Source organism: Camelus bactrianus, chromosome 12, assembly GCF_048773025.1.
Source record: "Camelus bactrianus isolate YW-2024 breed Bactrian camel chromosome 12, ASM4877302v1, whole genome shotgun sequence".
Classification (NCBI taxonomy): Eukaryota; Metazoa; Chordata; class Mammalia; order Artiodactyla; family Camelidae; genus Camelus; species Camelus bactrianus.
Window position 1 is genome coordinate 60030044 of NC_133550.1, and position 20988 is coordinate 60051031.

Here is a 20988-nt window from a genome sequence, read left to right on the forward strand (position 1 = left end):
TCAGGGGACACGTGTGCCGGGACCTGGCCTGCTGTCCTGCAGCAGGGGGCCCCTGACTCCCACGGGAGCTGCTCAGGGCTTGAGTATGGCCCCCTCCCCCGGAGCACAGGGCACTAGAGACCCCACCCAAGGACGGCCCTTCCCAGGCTTGACCATGATCCTGGACCCTGGGGCCGCCTCCTCATGTTCTCAGGAGGTGACAGTGCCCAGTTCGCAGAGGCGCTGTGAGGACCCACTGCGGGAACCCAGGTGACAGTGCATAACACCGAGGGCCCAGCCCAGCCCCACAGGACTGAATGCTCCCATTGCTCAGAGGAACACTGAGTGGAATCAGCAGGGAAATACTAGTATCCGTGGGAGCCATGGTGAGTGGTGGTGGTGGCCCCACCTGTACGTCAGAGGTTCTAGATACACATGCAGATAGAGACATAGGGCTGTCAAGATTGAGAAACCAGCCCAGTGGAGCAGGAGGAGTTCAGGCTCCGTGCTGAGGCCCTCTGCTCCAGCACAGAGCTTCAGGATGCAGTGGGTGGAGATTATCTGTACTTTCCTCCGACTGCGGAAGTGGGTGTTGGATCCACCGTTGTATAAGGGATGTGTGGAACCAGGACCAGCAAGGAGAGTCTTCTTGTGTGTCTAGGCAGTGCATGTGTGTACACAGGCAGCCCCAAATCTGGTGCCTCTTCATCTGAAACTTTCCCCCAGGGTTTGCGTCCTTATTACTCATTTTAGCCCTCATCACTTTGCCTGACAAATTGGTCCAAGAGTACAGCCACCCGACCAGGCCATTCTGTCTCCCGGGAGTTGCCGAGGATGGACCTAAGCCAAGTGCTGGCAGGGCCTCAGGGGGCAGAACAGAAACTTCTGGAGAAGGACCGGCCTGAGTCCTGTGCTCCCAGAACAGGGAAGGTCTCCTGCTTCTTCCCGGTCTCCGACCTGCCCCAGGCCCCTTCCAATGGACCCTCTTCTGCGCTTCCTTTGCCAGACTCCGTTTCTGTTGGTTGTAACCTGAGGACTCTCAGCTGACACAGCTGTGACCCGGGAACTGCATCAGATGCACAGGGAGTGCAGTGGGACTGAGCTGTCGGGGTTCAGGGGGAAGCGGAAGGATCCTGAATGACTCAAAGCTGCAGTGCCCTAAAGACGGCCCAAGTGATGTCCGTGAGAGACTGACTTCTCCAAGGGCTGGTGAAGAATCGATGAAGCAACGAAACTCACGATTCCAGTGGTCAGGGAAGCGGGTGGCCGTGACTGCTGACCTCTTCAGGAAGGAATGGAAGGTTTGATGGAAGTCCCAGGGGAACACTGGCTCATGGGGAGGCAGAGGGACTGAGAAAAGTCTTCTGCGAGGTGGTTTTTACAAAAGGACACAGAAGGCAGTGGAGCACGAGGTGGGTGACTGAGGAGATGTCCCGGATCTTTCTCATGTGTCTCTGGCCCCCTGCCCGGGGCTCAAGGCGTGGGAACCTGTGTGGCCTCACACGCTCCACCCGTGGGAACACAGAGAGTCCGTGCCCAAGAGCAGGCCCGGGGGCTGAGGGAGAGCAGCGCTCAGATGCTTCCCTCCTTCCTCCCTGGACAGGGTGACTCTGAGGCCACTCCACGCAGGCTCCTCAGAAGGTCCTGACAGACTCCATCCCCCACATGGGTGACAAAGTCTAGAACACGGCCTTGTGTTGACTTTCCCTCCTCCCCTGTTTCACTTCCCCAGCCCCTCCACGTCCTGCTCCCAGGGATCCCTGAGCCTGGCCTCCAGCTCTGCCCTCAGGGGACCCCAGGCTACAGAGGTGACTGTGGGCTGCTCAGAGGCTTTGGGCTTCTGTGCTGAGAGTAACGGGAAGCCGCTTAAGAGTTGGAAGCAGCTGCTTGCTATGATCTCTCTTCTTAAGTGTCATCGGAGCCCACTGTGGAGAGTAGATGGAGGGCAGGGCCAGGGCCACCTGGGTAAACACAGCGAGACCCTTTGTAGAAGCTCTTGCAGGAGTCTGGGTGAAACGGGAAGGTAGCCTGGGGGAGGCTGTGTGCTGAATGTCTCTCTCTGCCCCTCTGTTCAGCCTGACGTTGTCTCCTACCTGCAAAGAAGCCCTTCGGATCCAAATCAGCCTGCGTGCCACGTGTCAGTCCTGGGCCCCAGGTGCTGGAGGGGGAATGTACCTGAGCTCAGCCCAAGCCAGACATGTATGGGCTTCCCCCAGGGGTCCTTGTGGGGCCTGTGCTACCAGGGTCTGAGGGAAATGACAGGATGGGAGGGCAAGAGTCCAGAGGGCCAGCATAAGGAGTGATGGAGGGCTTGCTCCCTCAGGTCCTGGAAGACAGGCTCCTGAGGAAGGACAGTCAGACACCCAGAGACCAGCTGAGCCCGAGAATCAACAAAGAAAGGCTGAGTGAATCAGTGTGTATTTATTGACCCAAGAGCTATAGAAGAGAAGGTGGGGACAGCATCTCACGTATCTTGTCCTGCACTATCCCCAGCTGATGAAGAAACTGCAGCTCAGGGAGTTTCAGCCTCCTGGCCCCAAGCTAGTTCATCTCCTGGACACTTCACAAAGCTCCTTGTCCTGTTACTGGCATCTGGATTCAGTTTTCTTTCCTTCTTTCTTTTATTTTGTTTGGTTTGGTTTGGTTTTTCATATCAACCTCTATTCCAACACAGCATTTGATGTTTCACAGGAACTTCATTGGTCTCTCAGTGCACCCTGGTCCCACAGGGCACCTGGCAACTTGACAAATATCCCATCCCCTGGGGTGTCATCACCACCATCATCATCATCATACCGAAGACGTCACTGCCCAATTCAGATAAACCTGCTGGAAGTCAAAGCTGAACTGATGCTGGAAAAGGAGGGCTGGGGACCCCCACCAGGAAGACTCTCTTCTGGTAGGGACATCAGACCCCGGGGAGGGGCGATAGAGGAGCCACTGCCCCCTCTCCCACCATCCAACAGTCCCAACTCTTTGACTTTCTCCATTTATTATTCTTTTCTGTTTGCAGCCTTCTTGTTCCTTGATCCTCCATCCTCTCTCTTTATTCAGGCCCCCAGGGTCTTCTTTGTCCATGATACATGGTTTCCCCTTTCCCCTCCCTCTCTCGTTCCCCCTGTGCCCTTATTCCAGGCTCTAGGCTCCTTCCTTCTCTTTCACCAGCTGCCACCTTCATGAATCGCTGCCCAGCTGTGCTCAGACCGGTAAATGCCACATTCCTTCACACCTAAGTCCATAAGTTTTATTTGTCCCCTTTTCCCCTCTTAAAAGATACCTCTGCGTCTTCGCCACTCACATGCCTCTGCTCCCTGCACTGCTCTGGGTCGGGGGGCTGGAGGGGAGTCAGACCCTACAGCAGATTCTCGTAGGTCTGGGTGAGCTCCTCCAACATCCTCTCCAGCTCCAGGGCCCTCTGCCTTAGCCGCACAGCAGACTCCGCCTTTGCCCCCACAAGCAGGTTCGCTGACTCATTCACCACGGAGCCCACGTTCCAGAGAAGGGAGAAACCTGCAGTGGCCATACCAAAGGCCCGGGCTCCTGTGCTCATTGCCAGAGCTGTGCCTTTAAAAACTTCCTGCACCTTCCTGCTGCTTTGGACTGAGATTTGCCCAGTGGTCAGGAAGCGCTGCACATCTCCTGCTAAGCCAGTGTTGGCTCTGAGCAGCTCGATGGCATGGATATTCTTTTCAATCTGTTGCACGGCTTCTACGAGTTTCTGTGCTGCAGAAACAATTTTGTGCCCACTCTGCAGTAGAACCTCCTTGACCATTTTCCATCTGTTGATGGCTGTTGACATTAGGTCATTGTCTTCAGTTTCTGCTGATGACATGACAATATGTTCCACGACACTCGTGGTCACACTGGTCACGGCAGATGCAGCCCCCAGCCCTAACCCAGTTGCCAAGAGTGCCAGACTGACCCCCGCTGTCACAGGTGCCAGAGCCAGGCCAGCGATGGTCAGGATGCCAGACGCAACACCAGCAGAGGCGGCTGCCACCTTGGAGATGGTGCAGTCCCTGTGAACCTTGTCCGCCTTGTCTGCAAGTGCACGGAGCTTTCCTATGCTTTCCTCAAGTTCCCGTTTCATATGAGGAAACTTCTTTAAAAACCTCTTCCTATTCAGCTGCTCCTTTAGCAGGCTGTATTTGACCTTGAGGGCCAAGAGTGTCTTCACATCATCCAGGTATTCGCGTAGTGCAGCTGACTCTCCCCTGTAACCGTGAAGGTCAAGGGATTAAGAAAGGAACTTTGGAGTTCTCCGTAAAATAGGCACAACAAGATTCATCCTGCATAAATCACAGACATTTTACTATAAACCAAAGAGAAAAGACTTTTACAAATATAAATTTTTTTGGATCAACATTATGCACATATTTTGTATATTGCAGTGGCTCCATGGTATTTGTTCAAACACAGCATAAAAAAGCACAAGTCATCTTAGGATACTATTAAGTGGTAGATACTTGGTAAGACACATTCTGACTCAGAGGCAGGTCAACACCATCACCTCCAAGGTGCTTGTAGAGCGGGAGCTCCGCAGGTAAACACACAGAGGTGGGACTGCAGAAGAGAAGCCCTCATTCAGAGAATCTTAGGGTGCAGTGAGGAATCAACCTGCTTTTGCCCTTGGCTAACGGAAGTGATCCCTAAGCCCCCAGAATGTTCTGGCTGATAGGAGTGCCCTGGTTTGCCTGGGCCCCTGGCCGCTGACAGTCTGCCAGGGTGATGCGTGATGGGCCTCTGGGTCATGTGATGTCAGTCCTGACCTCTGGGGGAAGTAGACACGAGGGTGTTGGTCTGACCTGTGGGAGAGGCTGGAGACACAGGTCAGCCGGGCGGGCAGCCTGTGATTGAGCCCCAGGAGGACCCTGTGCACTGAGGCTCGGGGTGCCTGAGACTCTCTTCTTCACCAAACGTTAGTCAGGCTCTTCTGAGTCCTCTTCTCAACCAGGCCTCCACCTTCCCCTTCCCTGTCCTGTCCCCGATGGCCCCTATCACCCAGTCTCAGCAAGAACCCTGCTAAATCCACGTAGTGAGACTCCCCGACTCTGAGGTCTGATCACTTTGATACCTGATCCAATTCCTCATCTCCCACCTTTGAGGCATCCGTCTTTGACCTGCCTTTAGCAAGAATCCTGTTAGGAAAGTCTAACAGGAATCCCCTCCCCTTGGTGTCTCCTCTCAGTAATTTTCCCTCCACTCCTGCCTCACTCTGCTCCTTGGCTATAAACCCCCAGTGTCTGTGCTATATTTGGGCTTGAGCCCAGTCTCTCTCCTCTACAGCAATGGGCTTCACACCTGTCACCACAGTCGTGAATGCTGCCTGCCTCATCATATTAAAGTCTATCAGGACCATTTTTTAAGCACAGTATGCATCCCTGGTTGAAAGAGCCCCACGTGCACTGACATACTGAACTCAGGACAGTAATGCGTCCTGAGGACAAGAGAAGCTTCATGTTTGAAACGCTCCCAGACTCTGCTCTGTGGCTGCTGGGAACCCGCATCATTCCCTGTAGTAAACAGGACCTGGGAGTCTGCCTGCTATCAGGGAGTTCTGTGCAGCCTTTTCAGGAATTCTCCAACGTTAGGGCGGTTTGTGGCATCCTCCAAATTTGTCACTGCTGTCAAGAGGTAGGACAATCTGGGGACTGTGCACTCAGGCTTTGCAGTTTGTCTGCACCACGTACATAGAATTTGTTTGAAGACCAAAACTCACAGCTAGAGGGGTCCTTAGTGATCACTTCCCTGACCTATGCCCTCTGCCCAGCCTGATGCCCTGTATCCATCCAGGTGAAGGTCACTGGGTCCATCCACTTCCCTAACTGACTGGGAATCAGGAGAGAGGCTATTAACCCTGGGTCCCCCTGGACTCTCCAGCCCACCTCACCGACTCCCAACCCACCACCCTGTACCCCCGAGCTCTAAGGTGTCACACCTCAGCTGGGACAGCTTCATTTGCGTGTACCCCAAGGCCATGTGCAACTCGATGGACCCTCTAAAAGATTCAAAAGACTTTATGAAACATCCATATAAATTGCTAATCCTGAATGGCCTGCATTTGGATGAGCTGGTAGAGGAAATAAAATCCTGTTTGGTGGGGACTTGACAGTCTCCTCAGAATCACACAAATTGCACAAAACTGTCAGCCCCTCATTCTGACAGTGGAGTCATGACTAAGCCACACTGCATTCAGACTTGTCAGGCTACTCTATGTGGAATAGAAGAGGGTCCCACATGGCATTCAAGACTCCTGGGCCCCCAGGCAGGGTGTGGAGGACACAGTCACCCTGGGCCCTCTATGCCCAGCACCAGGGAGGGAAGAAATGTCCCCTCTCCCACTCACGGCACCTCTGCTGGGTTCATAGCCCCTTCAGCTTTGTGTTCTAGGGGTCACTCCCCTCACTCTGGTCCTGGCCCTTTGCCAACACATTCTACTAGTTCCCCCACCTGAACCTCTCTCTCTCCATCCTGAGCCTTGGGTCTGACCCTGGTCCAGGCCTCCCTGGACCTTTGCCCGACATGCCTGCATTTGGTTCCACACCTGTGACCCTGTGGTTCACTCTAAGGCCGTCGCCACAGTCCATCAGATTGAACTGCTTCTCCCTTTGTACAGATGATAAATCTGAGATCCAGGACATAAGCTCAGAGTCCTAGAGTTGGGCCAGGATAGAGCCAGGACCCAACCCAGCTCCGTTCAATTCCACCCCAGCCTCTATGCCCTAGAGGCCCCGGGTCCTGCGGTGTCTGCACAATTCCTAAGATGGGGATACCAGGGTTCCAGTCAGAAAGAACCCCCAGGACACAAACTGACAGTGTCAGCAGTTTTCTGACTCATCCCAAAGGGAGTCCTGTTTTGTTCTCATCTCCAGGAACAAGAACCTTGGCCTTGGTCTCTTCCCAAAACCCTTTTTCAAAGTTAACATGAACAGAGAACCTACTACAAGTCAGCCATTATGCTAAGCACTTGGCGTGTATTATCTCGGTTTCCTCACAATAAAATTGAACAATAAGAAACCAAGGCAGAGAGTAGTTAAGTAGCTTGTCCGAGGTCAATAACCTGCCCCTTCCTTGCAGTTTCATCTCTTCTCAACCTGAGGCCGTTCACCGCCAGCAGATGACATGGAGGAAAAATTCCTCATGGATTATTGAGAAGGAAATCCTCGATCCCAACCCTAGGATACTGCCTGGAGGAGGTGTGCCTGCCAGGAGGAACTTAGCCATGGTGGGGCTTTAGATGACATTCCTGGGGCACCCACACAAGTCACCTTGATAAATTTTCCTCATCCTCAATTCTATCTAGGACTGCAGTCAGCAGGCGCAGGAGTTCCTCTCTGTTCAATATGTCCCAGAGGCACTCAATGACAGCCTCAAAAAACCACTCCTTATCTAGATGGAAAGAAAAAAGAATCAAATTAGACCAAATTGCAGTGCAACATGATTTGTCTTCAGCACAAAGTGGTTACAGTTCATCTTCCTGAGCACTGTTCCCCTGGGTACTGTTGATGGAGTCACCCAGTGCTTTGGGCAGGACTGGGCCCTCCACAAATTCATATGTGCAAACCCTGACCCTGCACGTGACTGAATTTAAAATTAGGACATTTCAGGAAATAATTATGGTTAAATGAGGTCATAAGTGTGGGGCCCTAAGCCAGTAAGGCTGTGTCCTTATTGGAAGAGGAAGTGGTGCCAGTCCAGCTCTCTCTCCACGCTGAGAAAGGACTGTGTGAGAACAGGACCAGAAGGCAGCAGGCACTGACACCCAGGACAAGAGGTGTCACCAGGACCCAACCCTACCTACTCTTGCTAGTGAGTGCAGTAGTGCATACAGAAGTAGAAATATAAGGATCTGCACCCAAAACTTACATAAAGCAATGTTACTTTAATTTTTAAAAAGTCACAGACTCCAGGCCAGGCGGGGAGGGGCTTCCTCAGGGGCGTGAGGGGCAGGACCTCAGCTCTGAGCCTGTGGTCCATCCCTGTCACCTCTCTCTCCCCCAGGCTGCTCCCAGGGGCCCAGCTCCCACTGGCTCCATTCAGCCCAGCTGGCCCGTTTATACACAGGGGACCATCTTGTTTCTGAAGAGAGCTGATCCTCAGGGCTCCCGCAGCCCGTCCTCCCTCAAGGACCCCAGAGCCGGCTGGGGGGCCCCTGGCTTCTACTCTGCTCCCCCCGCTTATGTTTCCACTTGGCACTTTGCTGTCCTGGGCAGCCCCTGGGACAGAGTGATTTAGTTGCTTAGTAATCCAGTGATGGGGGCAAAGTGGTCATTAGAAAATAGGAGTTAAGGAAACACAGTGTTGAATTCGGTGCGTGGAGAGTTACTCAGTTTTTTCTCTCTCCTGCGTCACTAAGGGTGAAAGGAAACCAGGGCTTTCATGGAGGGAACTCACAGCACTGAATCTGTGTGTTGATTGATTGGGGTGAGGCGGGTGGGGAAATGCCTGAGCACCTGGGTGTCTGCAGGGGTATCTGAGGGCAATGGGATCAGTAGCTGCCTGAGGCAGTCCCACCTGGTGAACAGGTGCCCTGAGGGAACCTTGAGGGTGGGGGGTGAGAATTCTGGGGTGCAGCGAGGCCCCACCTGGGACACACAGTGACAGCAACCACCAGGAGGACCTGCTCGGGGGCAGGCACTGGCCCAGCCACAGACCTACGTTATATTTGATCCTCAGAACAACAGGAGGGAATATCATTCCCATTTTATGGGGGAGGTCAGGGAAGGTGCTCCAGGTCACACAGGTGGCAGGTGGCAAATGCCAGACTTAGGTTCCATTCAGGATTCTGCTGACCCTGGAAGAGCGGTGAGGCTGGCAGCAGAGCTGGAGGAAGGAGTTTCAATTGGTAAGAGTCCAGGGTCTGGGAGCAGGAGGATTCTGGACAAAGGGAGAGGGCGGAGAAGCCTTCAGGGTTGTGGGTCTACCTCCTCTCCACCCATCCTAGCCTTGAGATGCTCCTGGCTAGTGTCACCCCCTTCCCAGGGCTTCCCTGCCCCACTCATAGCATATGTTGTGCCATGGGTGAGGGAAGGAGTGAGCACCTTGGCCATGGCCTCCTGAAGAGAAGGCCGAGGAGTCTGTGGGGACAGACTCCTTTGGTGGGGTGGACTCCCCTTGGCCCCTCTTCGGGCCTCAAGGATGCTTGTGAACCCCTTCTTGGGTCTTGATTCCTCTGTAGGTTAACTCAGCCTGGAGACACTGCCCTCATTCTAGGGCACAAGTTGGAAGCAGCCAGGGAAGGGGCAGCTGAGTACCTGGGCTGTAAATGTGGCATAGTGCCATCATGATGCCAGCAGTGGATGTCAGCGTCGTCACTTCAGCTCACCAGTCTGTGTCAGGCTGGAAGGAGGTGTGTCTTCACCCTTGGGCAAGAGAAAACAGATTGTGGACTGGAACATGAGTGAGCTCTGGCAACAGGGAGCACCGAAGGGACAGGTCTCTGGCTGTTTTCCACTGGGATGGCCACCAGCCCACAGAGAACTCAATGCAATGACTTCGTCTGTCTACTGGTCTCTGCTGGTGGCTATTCAGGGAAAGCTCTTCCCTTCACTGCACCTCCCTCCCAGCCAAGTCAGAGTCCTGTTGTCCTGTTGGGGCACAAGGAGAAGATATTCAGACAATAGAAGTTGTGGAAAGTTATAGAAGCAATCAAACCAAACAACAGAAGAAAAGATAGGAAGATAATTCTCTGCAAATTATGTGAGTGTGGGAGTATCTGTGTTAACTAACTGCTGATCATTAATATTCTTCCAGGGTCTATGATGTGCAGGGCTCTAGAAACTCACGTAAACTTAGGTTAGTCCAAGTTTTCCCACTGCTGCTGCAGCCCGGACTTGAACCCAAGGCCTTCAGATCGAAATCCCCTGTGTATGATGATTCTTCTTTACTCCCTTTAATGACTAATCACTTTTATTAGTGGATATATGTTTATTTGTAAATGGGTCTTCTCATTCTAAAATTGTCTTTTTATATAAAATTATTATATTGAGATATAAATTACATACAGCCAAGGGCACAAGTCTTCAGGGTATAGGAGGCTTAGTTTTTATCTATGTTAATTCTGTAACCAGCAGCCACATCAAGAAATCAAACATCCCAGCAGCTCCTCCAAATTCTCCTGTTCCCTCTTCCCAGTCAGTACTGTGCCACCAGAAGGTAACCACCACGCTCACCTCTACCACACTGGATTAAGTTGCCTCTTTTTAAATTTTATAGAAATAGGATCACACAGTGTATTCTATTTGATGAATGTACCACATTGCATTGATCTATTCTCTGAATAGATATTTGAGGTACTTCAATTTCATAGCTATTATAAATAAAGCTGCCATGGAAATGCTTGTACGGATCTTTTGTGTGGACTTATGCCCTGTTTCTGGTGGGTATTTCCCCGAAGTGGATTTGCTATCTCACAAGGTGCCTACAACACTGGAGCTCGCACTGGTAAACAGTTTTCGAAAGCGGTTGTACTTACTGCTTTCTGCATCTCTGAGCTATTCCCACAGTTACGCTGGGTCTTAGTTCTCATGTGTCTGTATCCCAGTTCCCCTGGAGCTCCTTGAGCAGAGGTTCGTATATGATCAATACATAGATTAGAGCTATACTTCAATATTTATAGTACATATAAGAAAAAATTGAAATGCATTCATACAGCATGGTGGGGAGAGGGGGTTAGGAATCTTATTTTTACAGCTTGCTTTTGTTAAATTGATGTGTAGTCGATTTACAATGTTAGCTTCCCGAGTACAGCAAAGCGACTCTGTTACACACGCACATACATGTATGTCCATGTTTCCAGATTGTTTCCCATTATACCTTAGGAGTTTCAGATTAATAAAAACACATTACTGTGTACCTAATAGATAAACAACAAGGAGCTTCTGTACAACAGAGGGAACTGTATTCAATTTTTTGTAAGAAGTCATAATTGAAATGAATCCCAAATGATATCTTGCACACTGTGCTCCAGTTTCTGCCTGGATAAGTTTCCTGGTGCTACAGTTTCCCAAAGCCCATGCTCTCCTTGCTTTGCAAGGTCGTTCATATCACAAGGGCCTGGGGTCCCACTGGACCAGGTGCAATCCTTGCAGGCCCGCCCTGGGCTGCTCAGCGCCCCTGATGGTGCCTGGTCATCTCTATTGTCCTCCCCTAACTGCTGGAGCCTAGATTTCTAGTTCTTTATGTAAATAATAGTGCAAAGGACAGTCTTCTTGTGTAAAACTTTGCCTCTATTTGAGATTGTTTCTTTAAGCTACTTCTGGAAATAGAATGACTGGGCCAGAAGGTATGAACATCTAAATATTTTTCATTTTGACACCCTGTTACAGAAACAAATTGTGCGAATTCTTATTCACATTCAAAGTATATGATATTGTCCACCCTGTGTCTCGCCAGTTCAATTTTTTTTTAAGGCAGATCTTTATAAACAGAGAAGTTTTTGTTTCTGTTTGTGACTACCTTGCCATGGGAGGTGAGGAAAGAAAGCAAATGTTGGTGACATTTCGGCAATTTTTAAGATGGCAAAAGGGCAGTTCTCAACTACCCCTCCTGAGCCCTGACTGAAATGAGAGTAAAGGTCCTCACAGGTGTAATAAGAGCCCAGGATAAGGCTGGCTGTGTTTGTGGTCTTTGCTCTGCACCGCTCCCTCCCCCTGGAAAGCCTCCCCCTCCTCACCACTTGACAGGTTACCTGTCCTGGAGGCCCCGCCCCAGGCCCCGCCCCCGGCTGCTGCTCCAGGGACTCTCCCTTCTCCCCTTGCAGGTTGGGCTTTCCTAGTTGTGGTTCTGTTTGTGTTGAGTTTCTCCACTGCACCTCCTGCTCCAGGGCCTCAGGCGCACCTGCTGGGGTGCAGCGTGGCTAAAATATGGGTGGTGGGACCCAGTAATTAGACAGGAAGCAACCAGCTCCTCCATGACACAGCACATGCCCTGTCTCACGTGTGGTCAAGTAATTCCCTTTGTTTTCCTCGTGTGTCTTGATGAAAATCTCTTTCTGGTAGAGAACAGATGAGTCTGGTACAGATGTCACACAAATTGCCTGTCAGAATAGGCTTCTGGGAGCTCTAACTTACTCCTGAGTCTTTCCATTTACAGGCATCTCCCGCTTTCAAAAGATCCCTAAACTGAAAGCCCTACAGCCCTTAGCTCTAAGCCAACTAGGGTTACAAAAGGTTTCCAGGTTCAGTCTGTCCAATGTCAGGTAGCAGGAAGCACCCTGTATTTCCTCATGTCTCCTTACTCCTGCCACGAAATTTTTATAGGAGGAGAAAGAAGAAGTGAGAATTCTGGAAAAAACATGGGTTCCAGCTAAAGTCTGAATAATGCCCAGGTCTTGAGCAGGGCATTCCCAAAGCTCTGCTCCCCCAGGGTGGCCGGGCCTGGTCTGGGTGTCCGACCAGGCTCCCTCCAGCCCCTTGCCACTGGGTCCCCTAACTTATGCCAGGGACTTTGTGGGGAGGAGGGTGGGGTCATTTCCTGTCTGCACTGGAGGCTCCATTGAAGGCACAAAAAAGGGTGTGTTGCATTTTGACTGTGGTGGGTTACTGTTAAATATACCCTGCTTGAAGGAGAGGCAGGAGAGGAAGCTGGGAAAGGGAGGAGGGGGAGGGGGTGGAGGAGGAAGCGGAGGGAGGGGGAGGCAGGAGGAGGAAGAGGAAGAAGTAAAATACTTCTAACCAATCAACAATCTATCCCAAAGGGATCTAAATGTAAATAAAGTAGAAAAAAAAAAACCTACCAACATTTTGGAAGAAATGTCAAAAATCATATTTTTTTGAGGAAACCTTTCTAATCAAGAGACAAATCCCGGAACCCATAAAGGAAAGTCCAAGCTATTTGACATTGAACATTAAAAATTTTAAAAGACACCGTGAAGCAGGTCAGAATACGATGAGAGACCAGGAGACGCTGTTCACAATGCTTACAGTCGATGGAGGGGAACCTCCACACCACACTGAGAGCCTACGAATCCACATGAAAGCCTGAAAACTTTAAACAGGTTTTTAAAATGAGACCCTTTGAGAAAGTTGAGGAAATTGTTTTGTTTTTGTTCTGCAGAAAACAGACTTTGTTCATTGCGGCTATGTTTGTCTCATGGAGAAGTGCGCCGGCTACCGGAAATGGCCTTTCACTAGCACGACTTTATCTTGACCTCCAAACAAAACCACGAGAGACGCAGAACTCAATTAAATACCCTTATGAGCTGAGGCCTGGTTATCATGAGGGACCCCTGATAAGTGTGCAGATGGATGAGGGGTGTCCATGGCCTAGATAAACACGGTCAAATGGGATAGCAAGCAGATGGGGGTCTAGACTCAAACTGAGGTGGGGATTAAGCACCTCTTGACTCCAGGGACATGAGCTGAGGTCACTCCCTTAGAGACTCCAATGGTCCAGTGACTATAAAATTGGGCTCAACCTGCCCCCCAGCATTACAAGACCAATCACCAAGATGGCTACAGCTCCAGAGTCAGGGTCTTGGCCAAAATCTTTGGTCCAGATCAAGTTCAGCCATGGTGAAGGCAATGCCAGCTTGGTGGGAAAGTCACCTGCAAATTGCTCACAAAAGTGTCTGGCAGATGCCACCAGCATCACCTAGTGGGGACTGGAAGCGTCAAAAGGCAGGGGCACATAGCACTGCCCCACTGACCCCTGTCCCACCCCATCTCTCCATCTCCTGTGGATTTGTCAGTGTCTCCAACATGCTGGACATTAGTAGTTGTGTGTTCCAGAACAGGGACCCACCTCCTGCCTGTGGTTGTCCATTTTTATAGGACAGTGAGAGTGGGTAAGGAGGTTCCAACTAAGCATGTGACAATGGGGACTTTAGAGGTCATCCCAGTGGCTAGCAGACACAGGCACCTCATGCGGCACAGCACAGGGGAATTGCCTCCACGCTGACCGCACCTGGTGACCACACGGGATCTGGTCTCAGCCCCTTGTTGCCAGGCTGCCAGCATCACTCACTGGACAGTCCTACTGGTGTCTCCTCAGGTGGGAAAATCAGGCCCAAGTGAGTTATCAGCTGTCAACTCAGTAAGTTTCAGAACTACATATAAAGATGACAAATAAAATCAGCCCATTGTTTTAATATTTTTATGTTGAAGTCAAGATAAATACGTGTTTAATTTTCATGTAGGGTAATGTTGAAGACAACTGGACACATTCTCATTAAAACAGGTAATGGAGTAATTGACTTTGATGAGTGACTTTAAACTGAAACACACTCAGCTAGTTACTAGGATGTTGTAAAAAAGGTTCTCCCAGAGAGAAGAAGAGCCTCAAGGTCAGCAGATCCCAAACCACGGGTGCGAGGGGTGGGGCTGGGTAGAGAGGGGGCTGTGACAGCCACACCCCCGGGCATCTCTGGGACATGTTCCAGGGGTGCCCAACCTCTATCCTCCTGGTTGTTAGGAGATCGAGGAGATCCTTGTCTGATGGCCCAGTTGTGTTAAAATATGGCCTTAAAAATAACAGCATCCAGTCTCTGTGGCAAACAGTATGACAGTGCCTTAAACAATTAAATACAGAACTCTCATGTGATCCAGCAATTCCACTTCTGGGTTTAGACCCCAGAGATATAAAAGCAGAGCTTTTTTTTTTTTTTAAAGGCATTTTCTTTTTTGGCTAGGAGGTAATTAGGTTTCTTTAGTTAGTGGAGGTACAGAGAATTGAACCCAGGACCTCACCCATACCAAGCACGCTCTCCATCACTGAGCTGTACCCTCCCCTCTGAAACCAGAGTCTTCAACAGATGCTTGAAACTCGTGTTCCTGGCAGCATTATTGGCAAAGGCCAAAAGGTCAGAGCAACCCAAGCTTCCATCAATGGATGAACAAGAAAAAAAAATGTGGTCTATACATACAACGGAATATTATTCACATTTTAAAAAGGAGGTGGGAATCTGGACATGTGCTACAACATGGATGAAATTGGAAGACATTATGCTCAGTGAAAGAGAACAGTCACTAAAGGACAAAGACCATATGTTTCTCCTTATATGAGGTACCCAGATTAAAAATATTCCTAGAGATAAAAGGTAGGACAAAAAGTAGAATGGTGGTTCCCAGGGGTTGTGGGGGGGGAGTGTGTGTTTATAGGTACAAAGTCTCAGTTTTACAGGATGAAAGGACCGTGGAGCTGTGGATGGCGGTGATGGTGGCACAACATGCTGAATGTATTTACCCCGCAGCTGCACACTTTGAAACGGCCAAGGTGGTAAGTGATAGGTCGTGTACATCTTACCACATTAACCAGTGAATGTGGAAAAAGAAGCCTGTCATACAAGGACAAATACTGTATGATTCCACTCACACAAGGTACCGACAGTGACAGATTCCTGAGGACGGGGAGGACAGTGGTGCTTCCCAGGGATGGAGGGCAGAGGGATGTGGAGTTAGAGTTTCATGGGGACAGAGTTCAGGTTTGAAAGATGTAAAATGTTCTGTGACTGGTTGGTGGTGCTGGGTACCCAACAATGTGAATGCCCTTAATGCCACTGAACTGGATACTTTAAAAAGACGAAATGTGGAATTTTGTTATGTACATTTTATCTCAATTACATTTATAAAAAATAAATCCTTAAAACCCAAACTTTGGGGAAAACCACAACAGCACCTGAACCGTTTACCATCGGAAACCATCTTCACACCCAGGACCGCACTTGCTGCAGCGGCCCTGTGACGGGAACAGTTACTGTCCTCTGCTTCATGAGGGGAAACTCAGATTCAGACCTGCCCCAGACCTGGGAAGCTGGGCTGGGCTCTGATTCTTGTTCTGTTCTGTTGTCTGGACTTTGCCATTTCTCCAGAGGGAGAGAAATCCTGAAACCCTCAGGTTTTTCAAAAGGTAATTATCTTCCCACAAGCCTCCCTTTTCGCTACATATTAAAGAAGAGAGCACACTGGCCAGAAGCATGAATGTCCACGTTAAACATAAAGATTAAACGCCCCCCCTCCCCGGGACGCCCGTGCTGGTCCTCCTTAGGTGATGGGCCTCCCTTCCCAGGTGCCAAGGGCACGCTGACTCGCTGTGGACGGGCTGCTTTCTTTTTTTTTGAAACCTTGAAGAAATGTACCCCTTACTTGCTTAACGATCTTTGTTCTGATATAAAACTGCTGAAAACCGCGCTTCTGGCAGAGCACTTCCTCAGAGTTCCCTGAGAGGCTGTCGTCTGTGGTGTAGTCCTAAGTTAGGCTCAAAGAAAACGCTTTTCTATTCCTATTATACGTCCTTTACTGATTATTTTCATTGGCACAAGTCTACAGATGGGCGTTTTGTCCTAAGATGCAAAACAGGAAACGTGCTGTGGGAATGTGCAGGGGGCCCTCGACCTTCCTCCCTCCGGGCCTCCTTCCTCACAGCCCACCTCCTGCATCTCCCACCTCACACAGTCCTGAGAGAGCGCCCGGGGAGCCCAGGAAGGCAAAGCCCCGCTGACTGCCTGCTTGGTCCCCTGTCCTCCCCTCTCAGGCCTCAGTTTCCCCCCAGGGCACTGAGCAGGCACTCAGAGACAGGATTGGGGGAAAGACCTTAATTTCTTGTATCTCAGAATTAATCTTTGGCCCCCTAAGCCTCAACGCAGAACCCCGGGGAGGCCTCAAGGTGGCCTGGCCACAAGGACAAGGGGCTCTGACTCCCCCTTCTCTACTTTTTCTGCTTCCTCCAAATTCCTCCAAGGACTGAGCCCTCAACATACACTTTCCTTCTGGGGTCACCACTCATGTCTCACCCACCTGAGCAGTTTTTGCCCTCACTGTGCTCTGTTTTTGGTACGAGGGGGCGGGAGGAAGACGTCAGACCCACCTGCCTCCACATCCAGGCTCTGCACTGCTTACCCGGTGGTCCTGGGCCCCTCACCTCCTCTCCCTGAGCTTCCATTTCCTTCTTCTCTCAAAACACTGACAATCAGCGAGTGACCAGCACCCTCTTCTCAGAGAGTCGTGCTGAGGATGGGGAGACGGGGGCCTTCTTACCCAGGAGTCTCGCTCTGGCTGAGTGTGAACCAGACCCAGATGTCCTCAGTTACGCGGATCCAGTCACGAGCTGTGCTTCTGTGTAATAACCAGCCACAGCCTCCTTGGGGCCCAGATCCACCCCCCAAATCAAAAGAGAAATTGCAAGCCTGGATCCTGAGTTGCTCACAGCACAGACTCTGCCCACCAGACTCCACCCTCGGCTACTGCCTCCCTCTCTGCTGACTGACCCCTTAGACAAACAACTGCAGACCTGACATTCCACGTCCTTCTAGGCTCAGCCCATCTTGCTCAGTCTCTGGAAAGGAACACTTGCCACCAACAGACCACGAGGCCCTGGGCAAATTACTCCCCATCCCCATGGCCTTCCTCCCAGCCTCTTCTGCCCACTCTGCCCCTCACAATCCCCAGCCCCCCTTCTTTATGCACCTTCTTGCCACCGGCACTTGGCACAGTCCCCGAACATACCAGAGGCTCACTGCGCACCTGTCATGTTGCTGCTGCTGAATGCCTCCCTCATGCGGGTTCTGGGCATTGGTTCACTCAGGTCTTTCTGCCAGAACACCTGCTCCTACACCTGGAAAAGTCAGGCTCTTGCTCCAGAGCACAAATCGGGCATCACTGCCTCTTAGATGTCCTCCGGGACCTTCCCCTGCAGAGTCCCCTGGTCTGCTCCCATGGTACCTGGGAGAGGGGCCTGAGCCCACCCCTCAGCCAGTGTGTCCATGACCCCACCTCTTAATCAGGTCCCTGTAGACCTGGCCCTGCTGGAAGGGACAGCACTGGTGACTTTCGGTCCCAGTGACTTGCCCGAGGAGGCCCATCCTTGGCTGTCACAGCCATTTGGATGGCTGCAGACGTTTGAGGGAAGGGCTGAGAGCACATTGGTCTTTTCTTCCCAGGCTTGTTTCCACTGGACAACAGACGTTTTTATCTACAACGGGAGGATGCTTACCAGAGGGTCAGTGTGCTGGCAACTCAGAAAAGTCTAAAACAGGAAGCAAGTCCTGTTTCCTGTTTGGTTCCCAAGCAAAGAGCCACCGTCGATGGAGCCCTGAAACTGTGTCGGGTGCTGTGCTGGCACGTACATCCATATCCCTGTCTAACTTAGGAACTGTCAGCCCCTCCTCCCTCATAAACAGAGTGAGAAGTAAAGGCCCCACAGCTTGTAAGTCGTACAGCTGTGCTGTGGTCTCACTTTTCTGCTTTGGTGCCCGGAGCAGGGCCTGAGGGGGCCTGGACCCCACAGAGAGCCTGGCCTTCCATCAGGGCCGTTTCATCCCAGGAAACGTCCCTGGGGCCTCGCGGCCACCCGCCCCAGCACTTGAGGGAGGGACAGAAGAGTGATGGGTTGAGTCCACGAGGACCACACACTACAGTTTGGTCTTTAATCAGGCCGGAACACAGGCCAGGAATCTGATCGAATTTTGCACATAAGGAAGCCGGTGGGGAGGGGAAAGGCAGGGGCTGTCTGCCAGCAACTCAGGGGCTTCTGTTTGGCAGGAGAATGGTAGTAGCTGATGTTCGGCAAGGGTCCATTTGTCCAAACTCCACAGACTCACACTCCATCCCCCAGTGCTCACAGCCCAGGCTGGATCAGGCGTCCCAGAGCACAGACACGGAGGGGCTCAGGGGACACATGTGCCGGGACCTGGCCCGCTGTCCTGCAGCAGAGGGGCCCCTGACTCCCACGGGAGCTGCTCGGGGCTCGAGGATGGCCTCCTCCCCCGGAGCACAGGGCACTAGAGACCCCACCCAAGGATTGCCCTTCCCAGGCTGGTGGCCTTGGCCATTTTCCTGGCCCTAGGGCCACCTCCTCATGTTCTCAGGGGGTGACAGCACTCAAGTCGCAGAGCTGCTGTGAGGACCGACTGCAGGAACCCAGGTGACAGTGCCTAACATGGTGAGGACCTAGCCTGGCCCCACAGGACTGAATGCTCCCATTGCTCAGAGGAACACTGAGTGGAATCAGCAGGGAAATACTAGTATCTGTGGGAGCCATGGTGAGTGGTGGTGGTGGCCCCACCTGTACCTCAGAGGTTCCTAGATAGACGTGCAGATAGAGACATAGGGCTGTCAAGATTGAGAAAGCAGCCCAGTGGAGCAGGAGGAGTTCAGGCACCGTGCTGAGGCCCTCCGCTCCACACAGAGCTTCAAGATGCAGTGGGTGGAGATTATCTGTATTTTCCTCCAACTGTGGAGTGGGCTGTTGGACTCACCGTTGTATAAGGGATGGTTGGAACCAGCACCAGTAAGGAGAGTCTTCTTGTTTGCCTAGTTGTGCACGTGTGTATACAGGCAGCCCCAAATCTGGTGCCTCTTCATCTGAAACTTCCCCCAAGGTTTGCATCCTTATTACTCATTTTTCCCCTCATTGCTTTGCCTAAAAAATTGGTCCAAGAATAAAGTCCCCTGACCAGGCCATGCTGCCTCCTGGGAATTGCCGAGGATGCACCTAAGCTAAGGGCTGGCAGGGCCTCAGGGGGCAGAACAGAAACTCCTGGCGACGGACCTGCCTGAGTTCTGTGCTCCCAGAACAGGAAAGGTCTCCTGCTTCCTCCCGGTCTGTGACCTGCCCCAGGCCCTTTCCAATGGACCCTCTTCTGCGCTTCCTTTGCCAGACTCCGTTTCTGTTGGTTGTAACCCGAGGACTCTCAGCTGACACAGCTGTGACCCGGGAACTGCATCAGATGCACAGGGAGTGCAGTGGGACTGAGCTGTCTGGGTTCAGGGCGAAGGGGACGGATCCTGAATGGCTCAAAGCCCCAGTGCCTGAAACACGACTCAAGTGATGTCCGGGAGAGACTGTGAATTCTCCAAGGGCTGGAGAAGAATTGATGAAGCAATGAAACTGATGATTCCAGGGGTCAGGCAAGCGGGTGGCCGTGACTGCTGATCTTTTCAGGAAGGAATAGAAGGTTTGATGGAGGCCCCAAGGAAACACTGGCTGATTGGGGGGGGGGGTGCAAGTGGACCTAGAAAAGTTCTCTGTGAGGTGGTTTTTACAAAAGGACACAGAAGGGAGTGGATCATGTGGTAGGTGACTGAGGAGATGTCCCAGATCATTCTCATATGTCTCTGGCTCCCTGCTCTGGGTTCCAGGTGTGGGAGCCTTTGTGGCCCTCACATGCTCCACCCTTGGAAACACAGAGAGTCCGTGCCCAGTAAAGCAGGCCCAGGGGCTGGGGGAGAGCAGCATTCAGATGCTTCCTTCTTTCCTCCCTAGACAGGGTGAATCTGAGGCCACTCCACGCAGGCTCCTCCGAAGGTCCTGGCAGACTCCATCCCCCACATGAATGATGAAGTCATGAACTCGGACTTGTGTCTACTTTCCCTCCTCCCCTGTTTCACTTCCCCAGACCCTCCACGTCCTGCTCCCAGAGATCCCGTGAGCCGGGCCTCCAGCTCTGCCCTCAGGGAAACTTCGGCTACAGCATGTGACTCTGGGCTGCACAGAGGCTTTGGGCTTCTGTGCTGAGAGTAACAGGAAGCTGTTGGAAAGTCGGAAGCAGCTGTTTCCTAAGATCTCTCTTAAGAAGTTCATTGGAGCCCACTGTGGGGAGTAGACAGGGAGCAGGGGCAGGGCCACCTGGGTAAACACAGCGAGACCCTTACTGGAAGCTCTTGCAGGAGTCTGGGTGAAACGGGAAGGTAGCTTGGGGGAGGCTGTGTGCTGTCTGGCTGTCTCTCTCTGCCCCTCTGTTCAGGGCTGATGCTGTCTCCTACCTGCAAAGAAGCCCTTCTGATCCAAAGCAGCCTGCGTGCCACGTGTCAGTCCTGGGCCCCAGGTGCTGGAGGGGGAATGTACCTGAGCTCAGCCCAAGCCAGAGGTGTATGGGCTTCCCCCAGTGGTCCCCGTGGGGCCTGCAGGCACCAGGGTCTGAGTGAAATGAATGGATGGGAGGGCGGGAGCCCAGAGGGCAAGCAGGAGGAGTGATTGATGACTTACTCCCCGAGATCCTGGAAGACAGGCCCCTGGGGAAGGGTGGTCAGGCACCTGGAGCCCAGGTGAGCCTGAGAATCAACAAAGAAAGGC

The 20988-nt window shown here is 51.8% G+C and overlaps 1 protein-coding gene across 3 annotated transcripts; it reads right to left on the reverse strand.

Annotated features, from left to right (window-relative positions):
- Positions 1–2381: 2381 nt before the first annotated feature.
- On the reverse strand, positions 2382–17109 carry LOC105073174 (apolipoprotein L3). 3 transcript variants are annotated; one of them, XM_010960382.3, is made up of 4 exons: positions 16953–17109; positions 9234–9341; positions 7248–7368; positions 2382–4193 (listed from the first exon to the last, which is right to left on the reverse strand). In XM_010960382.3, the coding sequence occupies exons 2-4, from the start codon at positions 9262–9264 to the stop codon at positions 3332–3334; spliced, it is 1014 nt and encodes a 337-aa protein (XP_010958684.2). In that variant the 5' UTR covers positions 9265–9341; positions 16953–17109; the 3' UTR covers positions 2382–3331. The 3 variants fall into 3 exon arrangements, with proteins under 3 accessions (XP_010958684.2, XP_074231574.1, XP_074231575.1); XM_074375473.1 differs by lacking the exon at positions 16953–17109 and adding an exon at positions 16783–16921; XM_074375474.1 differs by lacking the exon at positions 16953–17109 and adding an exon at positions 16815–16837.
- Between the last annotated feature and the right edge of the window lie 3879 nt (positions 17110–20988).